General features: G+C 42.2%; 1 protein-coding gene across 1 annotated transcript; it reads left to right on the top strand.

The window, feature by feature from the left end:
* The first annotated feature begins 164 nt into the window (after positions 1 to 164).
* Positions 165 to 15,391, top strand: nol6 (nucleolar protein 6 (RNA-associated)). The gene is made up of 26 exons (XM_079269496.1): positions 165 to 305; positions 661 to 855; positions 1,005 to 1,121; positions 1,243 to 1,422; positions 2,549 to 2,717; positions 2,882 to 3,016; positions 3,139 to 3,302; positions 3,416 to 3,536; positions 3,692 to 3,750; positions 3,846 to 3,947; positions 4,052 to 4,167; positions 4,495 to 4,672; positions 5,323 to 5,445; positions 5,848 to 5,996; positions 9,004 to 9,079; positions 9,442 to 9,582; positions 9,752 to 9,869; positions 10,150 to 10,304; positions 10,493 to 10,656; positions 10,903 to 11,055; positions 11,160 to 11,257; positions 11,403 to 11,527; positions 13,744 to 13,833; positions 13,952 to 14,152; positions 14,812 to 14,913; positions 15,060 to 15,391. Exons 1-26 carry the CDS (start codon positions 267 to 269, stop codon positions 15,207 to 15,209), a joined length of 3,420 nt encoding a protein of 1,139 aa, XP_079125622.1. The 5' UTR covers positions 165 to 266; the 3' UTR covers positions 15,210 to 15,391.
* The last annotated feature ends 3,688 nt before the right edge of the window (positions 15,392 to 19,079 follow it).

The following is a 19,079-nucleotide window of genomic DNA, read 5'->3' as shown; positions in this document are numbered from 1 at the left end:
TCCCCCAGTGGCTCTAGAGGGCACCAATCGCACGGGAGACTGCTCGTGCAACCTATCTTGTTGAAGCCTGGTTGGGTAGGCGGCTCAAGAAGCGGCGAACCAATCACCATTCACCCGCGACGCTTCTACACCAATCAGGGAAATATTGTCTTTGGTAGCAAGTTTGTCTGACCCTTTGCACATGTGAGATCGCAAAGAAGTGAAAGCAGTGTTGATCAAAACTTTAAAAATATCGGAATTATCACCACATTGAAGGCATATCAGACATGAAGAAGAAGCTGGCATTGGCTGAGGACCCGGTAGAGGTAAGACTGGCGACATGTGTTATGATTTTAGCTGCTTGCTGACGAACTACCGCTTAGTTAGCACACGGTACAGTCTACTCGATGGTAACACGGGTGTTGCTTGCATGCGTTACCAACTGCACGTTTCATTTGTAAGACTTTGCTTAATGTCTACTTAAGAGAAACTGAATGTACAGCAGATACAGTCAGTAATACTTTTAATGTATAATTGTTTGACAAATACCAGAATTAACCCTCTAATAGCATTTTTGGTTGGCCCAGGGTTTATATCAAATGCTGATTATCTGATTCCTTACACTTAGTAAAAGACACGTTCAAAGTTGACTCAACTGCTACAACATGTTTTATTTTACAGATGATTCCCTCTGAGGGTCATGAGGAGGAAGATGACGAGGTTCCGGTTAAAGCCAAAAGGAGCAAACCTGGGGAGGAGGTCTATCACCCGGTGAAGCTGTCCCAAAGTGATCTGTACAGACCTCCCACAGCAGAGGAGCTCAACCAGCTGAAAGAGGCGGAGAGCCTGTTTCACTGCAGCCTGCTCAAAATGCAGGTGAGACATCTTGACTTGCTCACATGGGGACGGACGGGGACATGAAAATGAATGCTGGTTATGCCTTAAGTCAAGCTTGTTGTCCCATGTAAACAATAACACACTTTCACACATACTAGTAAATGTCTATGATCTACCCCCAATAACAGATGGAAGAGCTGCTGAAGGAGGTCGCCCTGAGTGAGCGTAGGAAACAGCAAATCGATGCCTTCATTCAGACGGTCACCAAGCTGCTCCAGACCGTACCAGATTCACCAGAGGTTGAGGTATGTAGCACTTTATCTGTAAGAACAGCGTCATAATTAGGCATAGAACCTCAATTTCATTCTTTCAGCTTTCCACAGATATAAACACGTAACTACATTTTGTTTTTCTCTGTGTGTTCAGGTGAGTGACCCGTCATGGCTGTCAAGTGCAGTCAAGGTCCCTTTCCTCCTGGTGCCCAAAACAACAAAAGGCAAGTTCCACATGGCACCCCCTGCTTCTGTTGATCTGATCGGCAGCTACCCCCTGGGCACCTGCACCAAACCACGCGTCACGGTGGACCTGGCTGTCACAATCCCAGCTGTAAGTCACCTGTAGGGCTGCAACAACGAATTGATAATAATCGATTATTAAAATAGTTTTCATTGTCGATTATCAAATTTCATTATCGATTTGTTGTGTCCCGCGATTATTACGCCACTCAATAACTTGCGGATATGTTTGAGAAAAAAAAAAAGGAAAAACAGAGCGCAGCGCAGGTTGTTGTGAAGTGGAGCTTCTAATGACGACCAAGACACGTCTGGTTTTGAACGGAACACTTTACTTCCTGAAAACTGCAGTTTAACAACTGTTACAGTGAACAGGCCGCGCTCTTGCACCCGACATATATGTTAGGTTTTCACTTATCGTTATCATTGTTGCCGTGAATAAGCAAGTATCATGCTACTTCCTGTCTCTTCACAGTAAAATCACTTCCGTTTTCATGCTCTTCACAATAAAAGTAAACATGCGATCAAACAATTTACAACAGAGGAAAGAGCATCGGACCCGTAACGTTGTTCTGAAACATGGTGGAGGCAGATAAAGCATTTCACACTTCATAAATTAAAAAAGTGTGTTCATTGCAAGATATGCAAAAGCGACATGATATGGCACGGGAGCACCACGGTGATGATTCAGTTTGTGAGTGTAGTGTAGAGAACAAGTTCCGACGTTCAAACAAATCCTGTTAAGTTTTCTGATTTGTATTTTTCTTTATTTTTTATAAATTATTTATTGTTCTGACAGCTCAGGTCCCTTTAAACAAAAATATACATATTTGTGTGTTTTTTGTTAGTCCATTTGTTTTTTAATTATTACTTCAACAGCTCAGGGATGTTCAACACGAAAAAGAAAGAAAGAAAACATACATGACTGACTTTAGAGGTTAAAAGCAGATCAAGATTGGTTCTGTTTTTGAATAAAGGGTTGGAAATGAATGCTTTTTTAATTTTTTTTTTTCTCATCCGATTGATCTAAAAAATAATCACCCGATTAATCGATTAAAATAATCGTTAGTTGCAGTCCTAGTCACCTGCCAACCTTTTTTATTCATTTCAATACAACACTTGAAGCCTCGAGAGCAATGTGCTGAATGCAATGTGAGAATATATTCTCGAGATTGTAAGAGACTCCGGTGTCTTCTGTCCGCTCATCCGTGCGTTATTAGGATGTCCTCCACCCAAAGGACGTCTTGAACCAGAGGTATCCGAGGAAAAGGGCCCTGTACCTGGCCGGCGTGGCCCAGTACCTGGCGTCCTCCTCTGACATCGGAAGCATGCGCTACGCCTGTCTTCATGGCAATCGACTCCGACCCGTTCTGCTGCTTACCCCTCCAGGTATTTACCTTTTTTAATTAACATCGTATTTGTACACAAACTGCCAACCTTCATTGTATTGTGTTATCGTTGTATGGATTTCACCAGCAATTAATTTTCGTTGCATGTGCTTGTTTAGCAGTATTTAGTTTTGGTTATGATTGTGATGTTGTCCCGTATCTCAGGTAAAGACTCTTCCAGCTTCACCTTACGTGTTCATGCCTGTCCGCCTCCTGGATTCTTCAAGCCCAGCCGTTTCCACCCACAGAGGAATAATATCCGGACCGAGTGGTACAGCGAACTGCAGCCCTCCCAGTGTGGTAAGAGTGTTATTTTATCCACCTTTAATCACTCGATCATAGGTATATTCAGGACCACATTTTCGGCGACGGTTCAATCAAAATATCAGACCAATTTCTGTTGTTTGTTTTTTTGTTTGCAGAGAGCAGCGGACCCCCCACTCCGCATTACAACAGCTCTGTTCTGGGGGATTTGCTGCCCAGGGCTCACCTCCAGTTTCTTTTCGCTGTCAGCTCCCAGTGCTCATCTTTTGCTGATGGAGTGGCTTTGCTCAAAGTCTGGCTTCGCCAAAGAGAGCTTGACCAGGTTGGAGGCTTGAGAGGGTTATTTTGCTTCCAGAGCTTACTTCCTTCTTTTACTCGTCTTCTGACACTGTTTATCTCACCTCACCACTGTATTGCTCTCTCAATGTGTTATAGGGCACTGGTTGCTTTAATGGCTTCCTGGCTTCGATGTTGTTGGCTTATCTGCTGACCACTCACAGAATCAGTAACTCTATGACAGCCTATCAGCTGCTTCGGAACAGCTTGAACTTCCTGGGTAAGAACATTTAAAATCAGCTAAACCACAGTCTTGTTTTTTTGAATAATAGTGATGTGTAGCACAATTTGGTAAATGGAAGATGACCTTACAGAAATTACTTTATCACTTTTTTGAATATTTTGCAACTTACCCACCTCTCATTCAAACCTCAGCATCTGCAGACCTGACAGTGAATGGAATAAGCTTAGCCAGAGATCCTGACTCTACAGCTGTGAGTGGTCTACATCTGTGCAACAAGTGTATTCACTCTTTAGTTTACCTCCTAAATGAATCATTATTGGTCCCTTTCTTTTCTTTTCCCTGCAGCCATCTCTTCCAGAGTTCCACGATGCTTTCCAGGTCGTGTTCGTTGACCCGTCAGGACATCTCAACATGTGTGCTGACATGACGGCTTGTACCTACAAACAGGTAAATACTGTAAAAGTGTTGCGATGTGAGTGCAAACTAGATTATTTTGACACTGGTGAGATTAAGCAGCAGGTTTTGATCCTTTTCATTGCATTGGTTCTCAGCTGCAGCATGAGGCGTCTGTATCGATGCAGTTCTGGGACAACCCTACGGTGGACGGCTTCCACTGCCTCCTCATGACACCCAAACCCATGATCAGGACAAGCGACCACGTGTTCCAGTCAGGCTCTGTTTATCAGCTAATGCAACAAAACATGTTATCCAGTCCTTGTGTTGTGTACTACATTATCAGCTTAGTCTTACACCTCCTCTTCAACACACATCATTTTCCACTTAGCATGACACGTGTTCACGTCACCGTTACAGATTCCAGCTAAAGATAGTTTATACACCTTCTCAAATGTCAGGTAATAAATAGGGTAGTGGAAAGAAAAAAACATCCTACTGCTAGTGTAACATCACAATAGTTTGTTTTCCTTTCAGAACAGATCTCCTTCACTCTGTCTTTGACTTCCCATTCTCATCCTGCTTTTCATCCTCTACTCAGGTTGTGTGAGCTGGTGAAGCTTCAGTCCAGCTGTAAGAAAATGAATCTCCTCAGTGAGCTGATGGACCACAGTGGAGATTACGTCCACACTGCACTCCCTTTTATTTTGTCCCTGCTTCAGCGTGGACTGGGCCAAAGGATCCACCTCCTCACCCACTCCCTCTCGCCTGACCCTGAGGTAGGAAAGATGTACACTCAGTAGGGGTGTAACGGTTCACAAAATTCACGGTTCGGTTCGGTACGATGCAGTGGAGCCACGGTTCGGTATGTTTCGGTACAGTAGAAAACTATAAATGCCAGAGAAACGTACTTGATTTTAAAATATATTTATTCATTACAACTAACATCATAAAGTTATTCTTTGACTTTGAACAATGATGGAACTATACCTGAGTGACCCATCTTCTGGGGTGTCTTCTTAGCAACACAAGCATAAAAAACAAAAAACTGCTCCTTAATGTTATGTAGTATTGGTACTTACATCTTGCAAAAGAGATTTTTTTTTCAAACGTATTCGGTTCGTCATGCGTACCGAACCGTGAGCCTTGTACCGAACGGTTCAATACGCGTACCGTTACAGCCCTAACACTCAGAGGTTACAGTCATCCACGTCTGGCGTGCTCCACAAGCAGAACGTAAACATCAAAAAGTGCTTCATTTCATGATTCTGCTAAGCTACCGTTAACACACCTGCCGTAATACTGCTACTATAACAGTATGTTTTTGACTCAAACCACTTTGAACGCGTCTTACAACACATGTACGTATGATTAACAATCTTAAGATCACTGTTTTCGTTGAACTCTCTTCATTTTTGTTTCATCACAGTGGTCTGTGGAGAGTGAAGCCCCAAAACACAAAGCTCAACCTCCTCTCTCCTTCGGTTTGCTCCTAAGTCCGGAGCTGGCGGCCTCTGTTCTGGAAAGAGGCCCCGCTGCAAACAGCCCCACGGTAACCTCACCGCTCTCTCCTTCCTGTGCATGTGTGTCGGGTTTTATTTTTTATCGGGATTGAAGATACATGGTCATTTTACCTAACTCAACAAAGAAGGAACACATCTGTACTTACTACTTGCCATACAGTGTATTTGATTAGTGAATACCTTAAATGTAAATATTCACGTACGCTTCATCTGATATGATTGTAAACATTTTTAAGAATGTAATACTATTATGCAGCATTTATGTAATTAATACACACTTTTGATATGGCAGGCATTTGCAGCTGTTCTTGTCACTTGCAAGAGAGACAAACCTGTCACATGACCATATAGAATTTGTTTTGTTGACTTTATCATTTATGTTACCACGCTTGTGTCGGGATTCAATAATAACGGCGGTGTTCTTCTGCAAGGCGGCTGAGTTTCGTCAGCTGTGGGGTTCTCGCTCCGAGCTGCGTCGCTTCCAGGACGGCTCCATCACCGAGGCGGTGCTGTGGGACGGACAGAGCATGTGCCAAAAGAGACTGGTCCCCAGACAGATCATAACACACCTGCTACAGCTGTATGTATTTTATCTTGGCATACTGAGACAGCTTTCACATTAATATTGTTAACAATACAGTGTTGGTTTGGTCACTGAGTTTCTAGCTATATTAATACAAATATTTAGTATGCTGTCATGATAACAAATGAACAAACCAGAGATGTTTCTTCTTCATTGTTTTATCCCTCCAGAGATTTATCCTGATTTGTAGACTATTGTATAGATATCTAATCTAAGTATAGAGTAATAGCTGTGTTGAGGTAAAGGTTACACTCTTGCCTCCACTAGATAGTGGCAATATGTTTACTCGGATATTACGAACATAATTTTATGATTGGCTCACTGTCCACTGTTTTAATCCAGCCGTCAAGTCAAGTGAGGTGTTGAGGCAAAGCACTGTTTAAATGTTGGGAACTACATTAAGGTATAGTTAACGTTAAGCATTTGACTGCAGCTCAGCTTTCTAACTTGTTGTTGACTGAAATTAAAAAGCATTATTCAGCATATGCAACACATCAACAGTGGAAGAGTAGCTCCCATCTTCCCCATCCTCTTATCTTAACATCCAATCAAGATGTCTACTTAATGTGCACCTACCGCCTCTTGCCCCCCTCAGTAACCTTTTTCTATTATTGGCATGGGAAGTTGGAGTAAACCTCCATCATGTGCTGTCATGGAAGTTATGCATTTCTGTTTACAAAGATCATCATGTCAACATGCTCTGGGCTCAGTCTAGTACGCATTGTTGCAAATGATTGTCCGGCCTCTGACAATAGAGACGGCAGCGATACCCCAGGTACACACAAATAGTGCCTCGCCAGAGTGGCCAATTTTGGGAATCTCGGTCCGTTCAACCTCCACCATTCAAGAGGGTTTATGTCCAGTGACGGAGCAATGTCTCTCAAGTAGTAATCTACCTGAGCTTCAGAGTCTGTGGCATACGAGGAACTGTAGTTGTCTCCTAGGAGCAACATCATGGTGTTTTTGGTGTCACTTCTCAGTTGCGAGGGCATTGCCACCGGGCTAATTTCAGGTGTGACCAGGATCTCCTGCTGTTCCTCCTTTGGGCCCACAGTCGTAGTTATCACGTCTAATTTTGAAACCAGTTCGTGCAGTTTAACCTTTGCAGCCAGTCTCCCTGTTGGCGTCAGGAAACTGAGGTGTTTGTGACGAGGGTCCAGCATAGAGGCAATCAGAGCTGGTTTGGAGGCTAGGTCGTTAGAGTCAACCTGCAAACAGTCAAATGAAATTGATAGTTATGTTAAAAAAAAAAAAAAAAGTATGTTCATATTATTCAGCATCAATCTGTTCAACCAAATTGATATATTTATGCCTACCTCCATGTGATTTCTAAGTGAATCCTGAACCTTCAGCTTGAACTCAGAGACTTGTTCAACATCATTCTCTTTTGGCACAAGGTGCGTCTGAATGAGGCTGAATGTGATTGGGTAAATGTTTGAAATGGACACTTCTGTTTCTGCGGATATGATTGTTGTTGCCCATTTCAGCGTCGCCAGCACAGGTGTAAAATTCTCAATAATTTGCCAGCAATCATCTTCGATCTCGAGGGTTTGGGCTTCCTGTCTGTTAGTGATCGTGCGATCAGAAAGCACAGCTTTAATTGCCCACCGTTGCTCCAGTAGCCGTTCAAACATATCGCAGATGGTGTCCCACCTAGCTTTGCACGACTGGATAAGCTTGTGCTGTGGCAGGCACATCTGCACTTGTTTCAGCTCCAAGGCATCACTCGCCAGCAGACTGTGGTTGAAGTGCTTGACTAGTTTCCCCGCGGCAACGATGATGCGGACTAGATCCTCACTCAGCCCGTCACTGACTGCTAGCTGCAGTGTAGTGGCAAAGCAAGTGGCATAGTCCCAGGTGACGCGGACAAACGCGTGGGGTGCAGAGACGCCCCGTGTGCCGTTATGAATACATGCAGTCACTTTCCTAGCAATACCCCAGGTCTGCACCGTGCTAAGAAGCCTCTCTGTGACACTGTCTGTAGTAGTGTGGCTGTCTGACGGCAGCTTGTGTGTCTGCAGCACAGCAGACCTCCCCTGCCAGTCCTCTGTTATGAACGAACAGAAGACTGTGATGTACCTCTGAAATGGGAGGGCCGTCCACAAATCGGCAGTGAGCGCCAATTTCTCCACTTTCCCCAGCTGCACTACAAGCTCCTCCACTTTCTCATGGAAGTGGCCTTCAATAAGGCGTGTGATATCAGCAGCAGATGGGATTTTATAATGATGCACAGTGTATGCAAGTAGCTCACGAAAACCATCCCCACTGACCACGTTGATGGGAAGCATGTCCTTCTCTATCATTCTGGAGATGAGTTCAGTCACCTCTGCATGTGTTGCCACTGACCCGCCGTCATTGGGCATAGTGTCGGGGTGCTTGTTTTTGATGTGGTACATCATGCTGGTGGTGCTGCTCCTGTATTTCAGTTTGGTGTCGCACATGGTGCAGTGCACCTCCTCGTCCACTTTGATGAAAATGTCCCACACAGAGCTCCTCTTCAGGCGCTTCCTCTCCCCGTAGTCCCGCTCGGAGAGGTTGGTGGTCGTGTTCATGTTGGGTGACATGATGGCGACCTGCATGATGTCCGAATTAGCGGCGCTCTCTTCCTCGATGCACTGCACGGTGCAAATCACCGGCTTCTCGTCTTCGTCTGACGGCGCCGTGGACGGGTGGTGCCTGCTCATGTGGTTCATCATAGAGCTGGTGGCTCCACCGCAGTACTTCAATGTGGCGTCACATTTCATGCAGCGGACAAAGTTCCCCACTTGTTCAAAACAGTCCCACACAGAGCTCCGTCTCCTGCCCGTACGCTTCATTGTTTTTGTCGTGCAGTTAGCAAGCTAGCTAATGTTAGCGCCAACTGTCGTCGCAAAAAAAGCTCTTTTGGTTAATAAAAAGGCGATTTCACCTCGGTATATGCAATATCTGAAAATGCAATGAGGTAAGTGTGAACTTATTGAAGCCTCGTTTTTATAAAGAAACTAATGTATTTATTATCCACCAGGCATGCAGATATCCCTGAATCCTGTATGCGGTATGTGGGGTCGATGGTGGATGACGTCATCAAAACGGGACGTGAGGTAAATGGCAAATTGTTGCGATCAAATCTGGATTTATTCTTAATGTCAAATTCAAAATAAAGTCGATGGGATTCATTGAAAATAAATAACGTTTTTTACGTGTTATGTTGTGAATATTCTTTTGTGAAATATTATATTATAATATTATGTTTGTTTGTTTTTGTTCCTATTGGAATTTAATTAATGGTATTTTTCATTTATATTCTGTGCTTTATGGCCTGGAATGTTGTAATGTTTTTATTATTATTACTTGTTATTGAATCAAAATTGTTGCTGTTTAATAATTAAAAATATATAGTCTATATATAATCTATATTAATGTGTAACTACAGCGTAAGTTTGATGTCTATTGTGCTGTTCAGGTGCCCAGTACTGGAGAGGAGGGGAGTTTACTGGTGGTTCAGTCCTATGATGACCTGAGTAGAAAACTGTGGAGGCTGGAAGGTCTGCCTCTCTCCATCACAGCAGTGCAAGGAGCCCACCCTGCACTTAGATACACACAGGTAAGGCATCTTGCTCTTAACAGGTAACTGCTCTCATTATTGCACTGACTAGTAGCAGTGTCAGTAAAATATAACAACAATTGCATTATTTAAAACATCACTACACTGTGTTGTGTGCTTTGGTTGTTTTTCTTTATGGCAGTTCTAACATTTCATCTGTACCTTGCAGGTCTTTCCCCCTGTGCCACTGAAGGTGGACTATTCCTTCTTTGACAGAGAAAAGGCTTCCCGGTCATTGGTGCCACAGGAAGGCAAACCCTGCCCTGCTTATATCACCCCTATCACAGGTAACAGTGACACTAACCACCAGCAACTTGTTAAGAAGTGTTTAACGCTTGTTTAATTTCTGCACTGTCCGCCATAGAAAATGTTTTATGAATTTACACTATTTCTGAAGCACAACTTCCCTTGTTTTCTGCAATGTACCTGGTGATTTTACGATTGCTAAATGACTGAGTTACAACCCATGTATTCAAAGCAGGAACACTACAGCCACCTAACCACAGAGATTAAACTATACAAAACCATTTATTGAAACTCATATCACTGGTGACCCTGCTCTTGCAGTGATTTGTCACATGGAAGGGAGTGGAAAGTGGCCTCACGATCGCTTTGCCATTCGCCACATCCGAGCTGCCTTCCACATCCGCCTGGGAGAGTTACTGAAGAAGCATCATAATTATACATGCAGGCCCTGCCCTGCTCACCTAGATGTCTGGAAGGTATATTCTTGAGTTAGTTTACAAGTCGCACACTTGTTTGTGTTCTTGACTGTTTTTTGTTGTTGTGTTTTTTTTTCTTTCTAAGTATCGTTATATGTTGAGGCAAATTGTTGTTTTTTTTTGTTTTTTTTATCAGTTTTCAGTATTCATTTTTACACTGTTTTAATTCCATTTTTTTATGCATCCAGGATGGCTTGGTGTTCCGCATCCAGGTGGCCTACCATCGTGAGCCTCAGGTGCTGAGGGAGAGTGTGAATGCAGAGGGGCTGCTGGTTGTAAGGGACAACGAGGAGGCTCAAGCTCTAGAGATGGCCACCATGCATAAGCCTCTACTTACCAGCCTATTGCATGGGTAAAATTACAGTAACACAAATATCTGTTGGTTTGTGTGGGAAAGCAGGGTTCCCTCTTTTCAACCCTATATGTTGCTGTTATAAAAGTTATAGACAGTCATTTTTGGTTATATGTTCCTACTTTCTCTAACCTCTGTCCTTCCTTTCTGTCACCATGTTTTTGTCTCTTTCCTGTTCCTTCATTATTTTGCTTGCCCTGCATTCACCATTTCCTCATCTCATACATGTCATCCTGTTGTTGATAGGCTCCAACAGCAGCACCAATGTTTCGGGGGAGTGTGTCGCCTGGCCAAACGCTGGCTGGGGTCTCAGCTCTTCAGCGAAGACATCACAGAGGACACAGCAGACTTGCTGGTGGCGTCGCTTTTCCTGCAGCCTGCACCCTTTACTCCTCCGGGGTAACTGCCGCCTATCTCATCAGACTCATTTGTGGATGGAATTGTCTGTATCTTCCCTTTTGTATGTTCAATAGGTCATGTGAATTCATTTCGGTCTTCCTCAGTTCTCCTCAGGTCGGCTTGCTTCGTTTCCTTCATCTGCTCTCCTCCTTTGACTGGAGGAACAACCCGCTGGTTGTCAACCTCAACAACCAGCTTGCAGGCAAGCACACTCTCACACACCCCCTTTCCCTCTGTGTCACACAAACACCCCCCCCCCCCACCTCATTTTATACACATATCCTGCTCGTATGCTTCACTGTTTCAACACCAAGTTTGATTGTTGTTCACCTCTCTGTCACGTGCAGCCACCGACTACACAGAGATCAAGAATGACTTCATGGCTTCCAGGGAGTCTCTGCCTGTCCTGTTTGTAGCTACGCCTAAAGACAAAAACCAATCCCTGTGGACCAAGCGAGCACCTAGTGTACAGGTCAGCTGACACAAATACAAGTACCGTACACAACTCGCACAACTACACGTTTAATAGAATAGCAATCAATGCTGAATTTGAAGATGATTGAATCGTACAATTGGTCCGTAACAAGAACACAGGACAAAATGGAATAATTAAGCCTAGATCACAAGCTTATAGGTTACTTTTATTTTGTTGATGATTTGTGAGAATCACAAACAGCGGTGTAGAAAAGAGTTGCATGTCCTCGGCAGAGAACAGTCACATAGTTTCCCAATTCTGGAGCCTTTCCGTAGTGCACACTGGTCTCCTGGATCACACTGAAAATATAGACCGCCAACCAAATTAATACTGAAGTAAGGTATTGACTCGTGAAAATATGTAAACATATTTCTCAAAAGAGATTCACTAGATTGATGTTATTAATTGAGAGGATTCCAAATAGAGTTGTTGCATTACGTACCACAGGCAGAAAGCCATGTTTTTTTCTTTGAGCTGGAAATTGATTGTTCTGAAGTCTTTCCAAAACTCCATGCAAATCATCGATCTGGAATGGAAAATTTAGAATATTAGAATACAGTCCGAATTTGAAATAATAAACAACATTCTGAAAAATTTCCACAAGCAGTACTTGTTTATTGGGAGGTGTAGCTCACCAGTTGCTTTTCATTGCTGTCCTCTGTCGTAGTGAAATAAGTTGAGTGTGTAGTTTTGTATTCCTCTGTCTGGATGTGACCGTGGCTGTAAAAGAGTCCAGTGGCACACAGTAGTGTACAGAAAAGGTAAACGGGCCAGCTTCCCATGGTGCGTAGCTGACCCAGATAAGCTTCCTGTGCTGTCCCAGCTCACTCCCCCTACAAGCCCGACATTAACACCGAGCGTCTCCCAGCATCCTCCTTTATAACGGTGGTGGAGAACAGGAACCGTGTGCTCTGTGACGTCCTGACAGCGACGTCATCGTTGCCTAATCACAACGTTCAGGACGAGTTTACCTTATCTGGTTGCTCGGGTTGCATATATACGTCTCTTCTTGAATGCTCATACCCACCCTCACGGACTATCAAAACCTAAAAGTTGGTTCACCACAAAAAGCTGAGTTGAGTGGCTGATCCTGGCTCAGTGTGGGGTTCGTAGTTGTCTCAATACCTCTGAATGACCACTAGGGAGCACATTGTTATTGAGTGAATCTCTTAACTCTCTAAACCAGGGGTGTCAAACTCATCTTCACTCTGGGCCACATCAGCATCACGGTCGCCCTCAAAGGGCCGGTTGTAAATGTAAGACATTGTAAATGTAACTACTCATATTGGTACATATTGTTAAATAACTGTCTGCATTTGATTATTGTTTATTCAAGTGTACAAATATTGTACATGCAGTAATATAAATGTAAAATTATATTTCAGCACATTTCTGTTATTATAACTTAAATCCTTTTAATTTAGGGTTGAGAAACCCACATTACTCTATCAAACGTTTAAAGAAAATATCAGACAAGTTATTATAATAACTTTGTTCAATACGTAAAATCCTTTCAAGGGTGCGTTTGCACAATCCCACGTGACGTATTCCATGTGTTGTAAAGCCACTTTTAAAGTAGTCTTCAATGTACTCACAATACATTTCAAGTGTACAGTAACCAGCCAAAGAGCTGCTTCTGTGACTGTTGTGTTTAAGTATCTTATCATTTTGACTTTCTATCTCATCATTTCGACTATGGGAATCTTTATTATCAAGTCTAACTTTTTTTTTTTTTTTTTTTTTTTTTTTTTTTTTTTTTTTTTTTTTTTTTTTTTTTTTTTTTTTTTTTTTTTTTTTTTTGCTGGCGGATTCGCCGGCCACATAAAATGTGACCTCCTACTACCTGTGCATTGTTCCAGCTGTAAATGTAATTGACCCTGTTGCACTAATGCAAAAAACATCAGACGAGCTGAAACAAATACAGTAGGCGGCTCATTGTAATTAGTGGATATTGCAATATATATATATATTTATATATATATATATATATACACACGTTGTCTTTTTGTGTCTACAATTGTTGGTCATATTTAATGTGTTCTGGGAAATTGGTCATTTGAAATTTTGGTGCTAATTGATCGATTTGTACAACTACAATGGGGGTCTATATATTACATTATATGACATGTCTGAATATATTTTCAGATGAAACGCAATGTCCAAAGCCACTGTGTTTCACCATCAAATGTTCTATTCTGGTTGTGTGTCTTCAGATGCTGCAGCGTGTGGTGATGGTGGCTGCAGAGAGCCTTAAGTTACTGGAACAGCAGCTGATGGACAGAGAGCAGATACAAGATGTCAGGGTCAGTGAAAAGCACTTGAAAACTCTCGTTTGCTATCGTCTTCATAAATGGTCCACTATCTGAATGAATTGTGATTTAATACTTCAGCCTTGTGGCGCGTTGTCTGTGTGTCGTGCAGGTGGTCATGCGTCCTCCTCTGGATGCCTACGATGTGTTGATTCACCTGAACCCAAAGCAGGTTCCCTTGCGCCCTCAGGCAGTGGACCCACCCACTGTCACCTTCAGCAGGGGCCTCATGGCTGGCAGTGTGGCCCAGTCTGGAAGGGCCCTGCCTGTCATCGACTACAACCCCGTGTCCCTCTACCTGGCGGAGCTCAGAGTGAGTGTGTCGGGCATAAACTTCAGGTTAAAAGGCAGGCGTGGTGTTTATAATGTCGTGTTGACACAGGATGTGAGGAAAGCTATGCAGCAGGATTTGCACTGTAGGGACACGTCCTCACCATTATTTTGGGAGGACGGAATGGTCCCTGCCAATATTTGAGTGAAGTCGTTGACATAATCCAACGAGAGAAGAACAGCGGAACAAACATGATATGGTGACAAACTATTCATGTGCACAGTATGAGAAGATGTCATTGGAAACTACTGAAGCTCTGTTGTGCCATTCTTCAGTGTTATTTGATGTTTTCTTGAATATTTATAACTGATGGTGATAATTTCCTCAGCTGCAGTGCGCGCCACAGCTGACCACAAGTGTCTGTAGCATGAAGTCGGGTTTGAACTGCAGCTTTGAATGTCTATGATAAAGTACATCTAGCCCGCCCTTTATCAGAGGCGGTGAAGTTAATATTTTATGTTGACAATAACTCACACAATGGTGACATTTATGCCTGATCAAAAGTGTTTTTATAGAGTCAGTAGAATTCTTCTTGAACTTTCATGACTTTAATCCCCAAATATTCTGACTTTATTCTCGGCATCGAGAGAACGTGCACAAAGTTTTGAACATGAACATCTACTAATCTAATTCATTTTCAGGATGCTTTCGGAGACCTGGCCCTCTTCTTCTGTGACCCCCATGGCGGAACAGTGATTGCAGTTTTATGGAAGCCAAAGGCCTTCATCCCAATGCCCTTTAAGGTAAGGCCTAAGTTATTTCCTCGATTTAAAACTCATGAATGTAGGTCAGAAGCCCTTTAGATTGCCAACAGCTTGCTTCGATGTATCATGTGTCTCCTTCACTTCCATCACTGTGACCTGATTTTTTCCGTTTCCCTTCATGGCAGACGTCACAAATGTCTGCTCGGAGAGTGGTGGTGACTGGGGAGGAAGCAAATAGCATCCCCAACGTGGAAGCAATACTGGAGGACTTCCGGGTCATGGGGAAGGGCTTGATCAAGTCAGTGGAAGCCAGGACTGAAAAATGGTCATTTTAGACACACTGTTTTCACCAGGTGCATTCCAATGGAAAACAGAACGGAAAAAATAAATGGATTTTCAGATGAATTTTCAGATGAATTTTATTAACAATATTATCAGTTAATAATGTGGTTAAAGATGAGCCATATGATTGTTTTGGTGAAACTGCATCATGTCTAATAAATGGATATTTACTCTTTTGATTTGATTTTCTTTTTTATATGATTCCTTCTATCAGTGGATACAATTGACAAAATTAAATATTTAGTAGATTTTCTTTTTATCGGTAATTATTAAAATAATAGGGACTGGGACTTTTAATGTACATTTACAAATCAACATCTTTAAATTCAGTCTTGCTGTTACCGGAGAGCTGAACTGATTATTTAGAAAATTCATCAATAACAAATCTGATAATAGGTTGATAGTTTATTTACAAACTAAATTTGGTTTCTCAAATGTGAAGATTGTTTTCTATCATAGCAAACTGAACTGTTTAGACCCGGGCTGTTGGTTGGACAAGACAAGCAATTTGAAGGCTTCAGCTTAAGCTTTGGGAAATGGTAACCATTAGTTGCAGCTATATGTGTCAGATTTGTTTAAATCCATTGATCTTGAAACGGGTGGTTAAAAACAAAGCAGGACACTGAAATGGCCGTCACTATCTTTTATCATTGCCGTTGATGCAATGAAAAGTCATCGGTTTCTCTGACACATTTCTCAAACAAACACAGTAGAGGCAGGTGATCGTCAGAGACGTGCCAGACGGTTTGCTTCCAATGGATTTGTGGAAAGGGATTGTCCGGCTGCCTCTCATTTCTAGGAAAACTGACTCAGGCTTTAAATTCTTAGGAATTGATGCAAAATAATAATCTCTAATCACGGAAACACTAGACCGGGTATCACAGCTTGCACTCATAGCCCCTTGAATACAGAAAAACACTAGACAAACAGCAAAGTATACTGTTGTGTCTGAAGTCTACTAAATATGAATATACATATACTGAACACCAAGAATCTGACAAACATGTTAAATGCTGCATCTCTCTTCTCAATGACTTGTTAGTTGCACATTCCAGCATGATCGTGTCGCAATTATTTATAGTACCAGTTAATTTACTTTCACCCAAGCAATACTGTCTCTTAAGAAATTTGGTGTAAAATGTGAGTTTGGTGTGAAAAAAACAAAGATTGCTTCATAAGTCACGGCCTGTATTGCTCCACTGTCTCCAACATACAGCTCTGGGCCCACACACTGATTCACCAGGAAACTGAATCACTTTTTAATCGTCATTTGATAGACCGGGGCTTTGAGTTCACCACCCCCAGTTCATGTGTGTACTTGTCATTTCTGTTCATCAAAAACAGGTGAATGTGAGCTTTTCGCAACCTCGGTGACGATCAACAGGCAAGTGATCCAACAATCGTTTTTTCTGTAATGTTTAAGCACAGAATTGTACGGACTTGTGTATATACAACTGCCTGTACTCATTGGTCCTTTGATAGTAATAAATATAAATGGACCTGTGTGTTATGATCGGTAATAACCTGGATGCAGGTAGGCTTGTTTTAATTAAATGTGTACAGTGCTTGAGGCTGCTTGTTGTGTGACAAACTCTCTCTAGGAGTCGGTTACTGGAAGGGCAGTCAAATCTGAGATGCAGCTGAGGGTTGTTATTAGCGCTATATCAAGTGTGAGATACTTGTCACTAACATTATGTAGCACAATAGTAACATGTATGCAAATGGTTTGGACAAATCAAAATGCAAGATGATATTGCTGTTTTCTAGTTTTTATTTTGAATACATAATTTGTTAGAAAATGAGTTCAAAGATGGGAGTGATTTCATTCCTGAAAATAATAAAAAGGCAGCTTGTTAGAGACTATTGAGTCTAAGGCATTAATAAATGTCGAGAAATATCCATTTGTTTTACAGCATAGGTTTGCAGCCTGTTTGTCCCGTCATCGTAAATGTAGACATATAAAAGTTCTTAATTGCCGAGCTGGCACATTCGGCTGTGTCATAGGATGTGCATGTCTGCAGCTGTTGACAGAAAGCATGTTGTTTTGGCTGCAGTCCAGCGTAATTATAGAGAAAGTGAAGACAGTGGAAATGTACCAGAGCCAGGCTTTAATGCATCGCACACAAGATTCAGTTGAACAACGTATGTCCTATTGTGTAATCTTGACAAAGTGGTGATCGCTAAGATGCATGTCACACATATTGCATAATCATCTGTCTATCTCTGATCTTGTTTGCACCCCACTGGGGAGTTTCCCCAAAACAATGCCACGATTTTACAGAGGAACTTGATCTGTGATATCACGTATTGCTGCAAAATAACACAGAAATCTGGTGCTGGGAATTTGTGTAATCGTCAGATATCAAGACCTGACATGACTGCATTTCTCTTTTACACAATTTAGACTGATCCCATGGGCCTTATTGTTCTTTGAAAACTATTAACCTAAAAGTCTAAATGGAGGACTAACTTATTTTAAAAAACACTACTTTGGCTTAAGAGATCATAAAAATGTGAGCGTTTCCTGCGCAACATCGAGGACTCTTGACCTGCAGGGAAGTTTATCAGCCTTTTTAATTACAGCGTGTAGCTGCTGCTAACATCAGCTCTGTCTGCCTCGAGGCAGTGTGACAACCTGTGCCATCTTTATGAGAGGCATCAATATTTCTTCACCTGATGATAAACAACTGACACATCGGCACTCTTACTGGAAACAAACACATCCGGTACATATGGCCATCAATCACAAACACGAGAAACAAAATCAGTGATCAGTGCCATCATCTAAGGCAGAAGTCTTCAACAGGGGGTCCGCGGGGGTACTGCAGGGGGTCCGCAAAAATTTTGGTTAATTGGACAATTAAAAAAATTAAAAAAAAACTAAACATGAATCTGTCTATTATTTTAATAGTTCAGTATTGTATGAAAGATAACAGGTATCTTTATGCATGGCAGTGGTACGAATAGGCCATCACTCATTTTTCGTTTCCACGTTTAAAATGAAAACATCAATTTGAATAGCTTGTATGCATGATTATCATGCAATTGACAGACAATGTTGATATTGGTATCAGTTGACAAGGTATGTTTATAAAAGGCAGTGGCTCGGCCACCCTACTCACTGTACCTTGCACATGTTTAAAAGAAAAAGATGAATATATGAACCTGTGTATTATTTTGAGGTATACACGGTAAAACAATTTTATACAATATATATAGTTGGGGGTCCCTGCTCCATCTCTCTATCAGTTTGGGGGTCCTTGCCCTGAAAAACGTTGAAGACCCCTCATCTAAGGACCTCGGGGTTATGAAGGTAAACTGAATCTCTTTGTGGAAGATGGCTGGCCGCTCTGGTCAGGTAAAGATGTTGACAACAAATATGCCAGTACAAATATATCAAATCATATATATCAGTGATCACCCCTGTCATACTAACAAACTCAAAAGTACCTTAAAGTTTCATCGAATTCTTCTGTAAAACATTTAACGTTCGCATTACTTGTGTCGACTTGGATCACATGTGTTCTGTGTGATGAAGATGTCATTCCTATAAACCTGTCATCTCCTTCTGTCCAGCCCTTCTTCATGGACGTCACACAGAAACATTTCGCTGTGAACAGTTGTGCAACATGCCTGACTCATGTAGCTTTGACGCCGGCGCTGTGATTGACGTGACTCAGACTGCCCTGGGGTCTTTCAATGTTCTTATATACAGTCTATGGGTGAAACATATCACATGCTGTATCTTTTACTTTCCCAACCACTGTTTTAGCCATGTGCTCGTTGAGATACGCTCCGTATGGCAGTCAAGTGGAATATTTTCACATATATTCACATAATGTGTATCTGCGCCATGGTCTGGA

The sequence above is a fragment of the Melanostigma gelatinosum genome (assembly GCF_949748355.1).
Source record: "Melanostigma gelatinosum genome assembly, chromosome: 6".
Taxonomy (NCBI): Eukaryota; Metazoa; Chordata; class Actinopteri; order Perciformes; family Zoarcidae; genus Melanostigma; species Melanostigma gelatinosum.
Note: the sequence above shows the minus strand (reverse complement) of the source record. Positions and strands in the feature narration are given on the sequence as shown.

What these genes read in the sequence shown, in the direction of transcription:
- nol6 (XM_079269496.1), top strand. Translation starts at nt 267, where the DNA reads ATGAAGAAGAAGCTGGCATTGGCTGAGGACCCGGTAGAG. An exon ending in ACTGCAGCCCTCCCAGTGTG is followed by an intron (nt 3,017 to 3,138) that starts GTAAGAGTGTTA and finishes TTTTGTTTGCAG; the next exon opens with AGAGCAGCGGACCCCCCACT. An exon ending in AGCGAGCACCTAGTGTACAG is followed by an intron (nt 11,528 to 13,743) that starts GTCAGCTGACAC and finishes GTGTGTCTTCAG; the next exon opens with ATGCTGCAGCGTGTGGTGAT.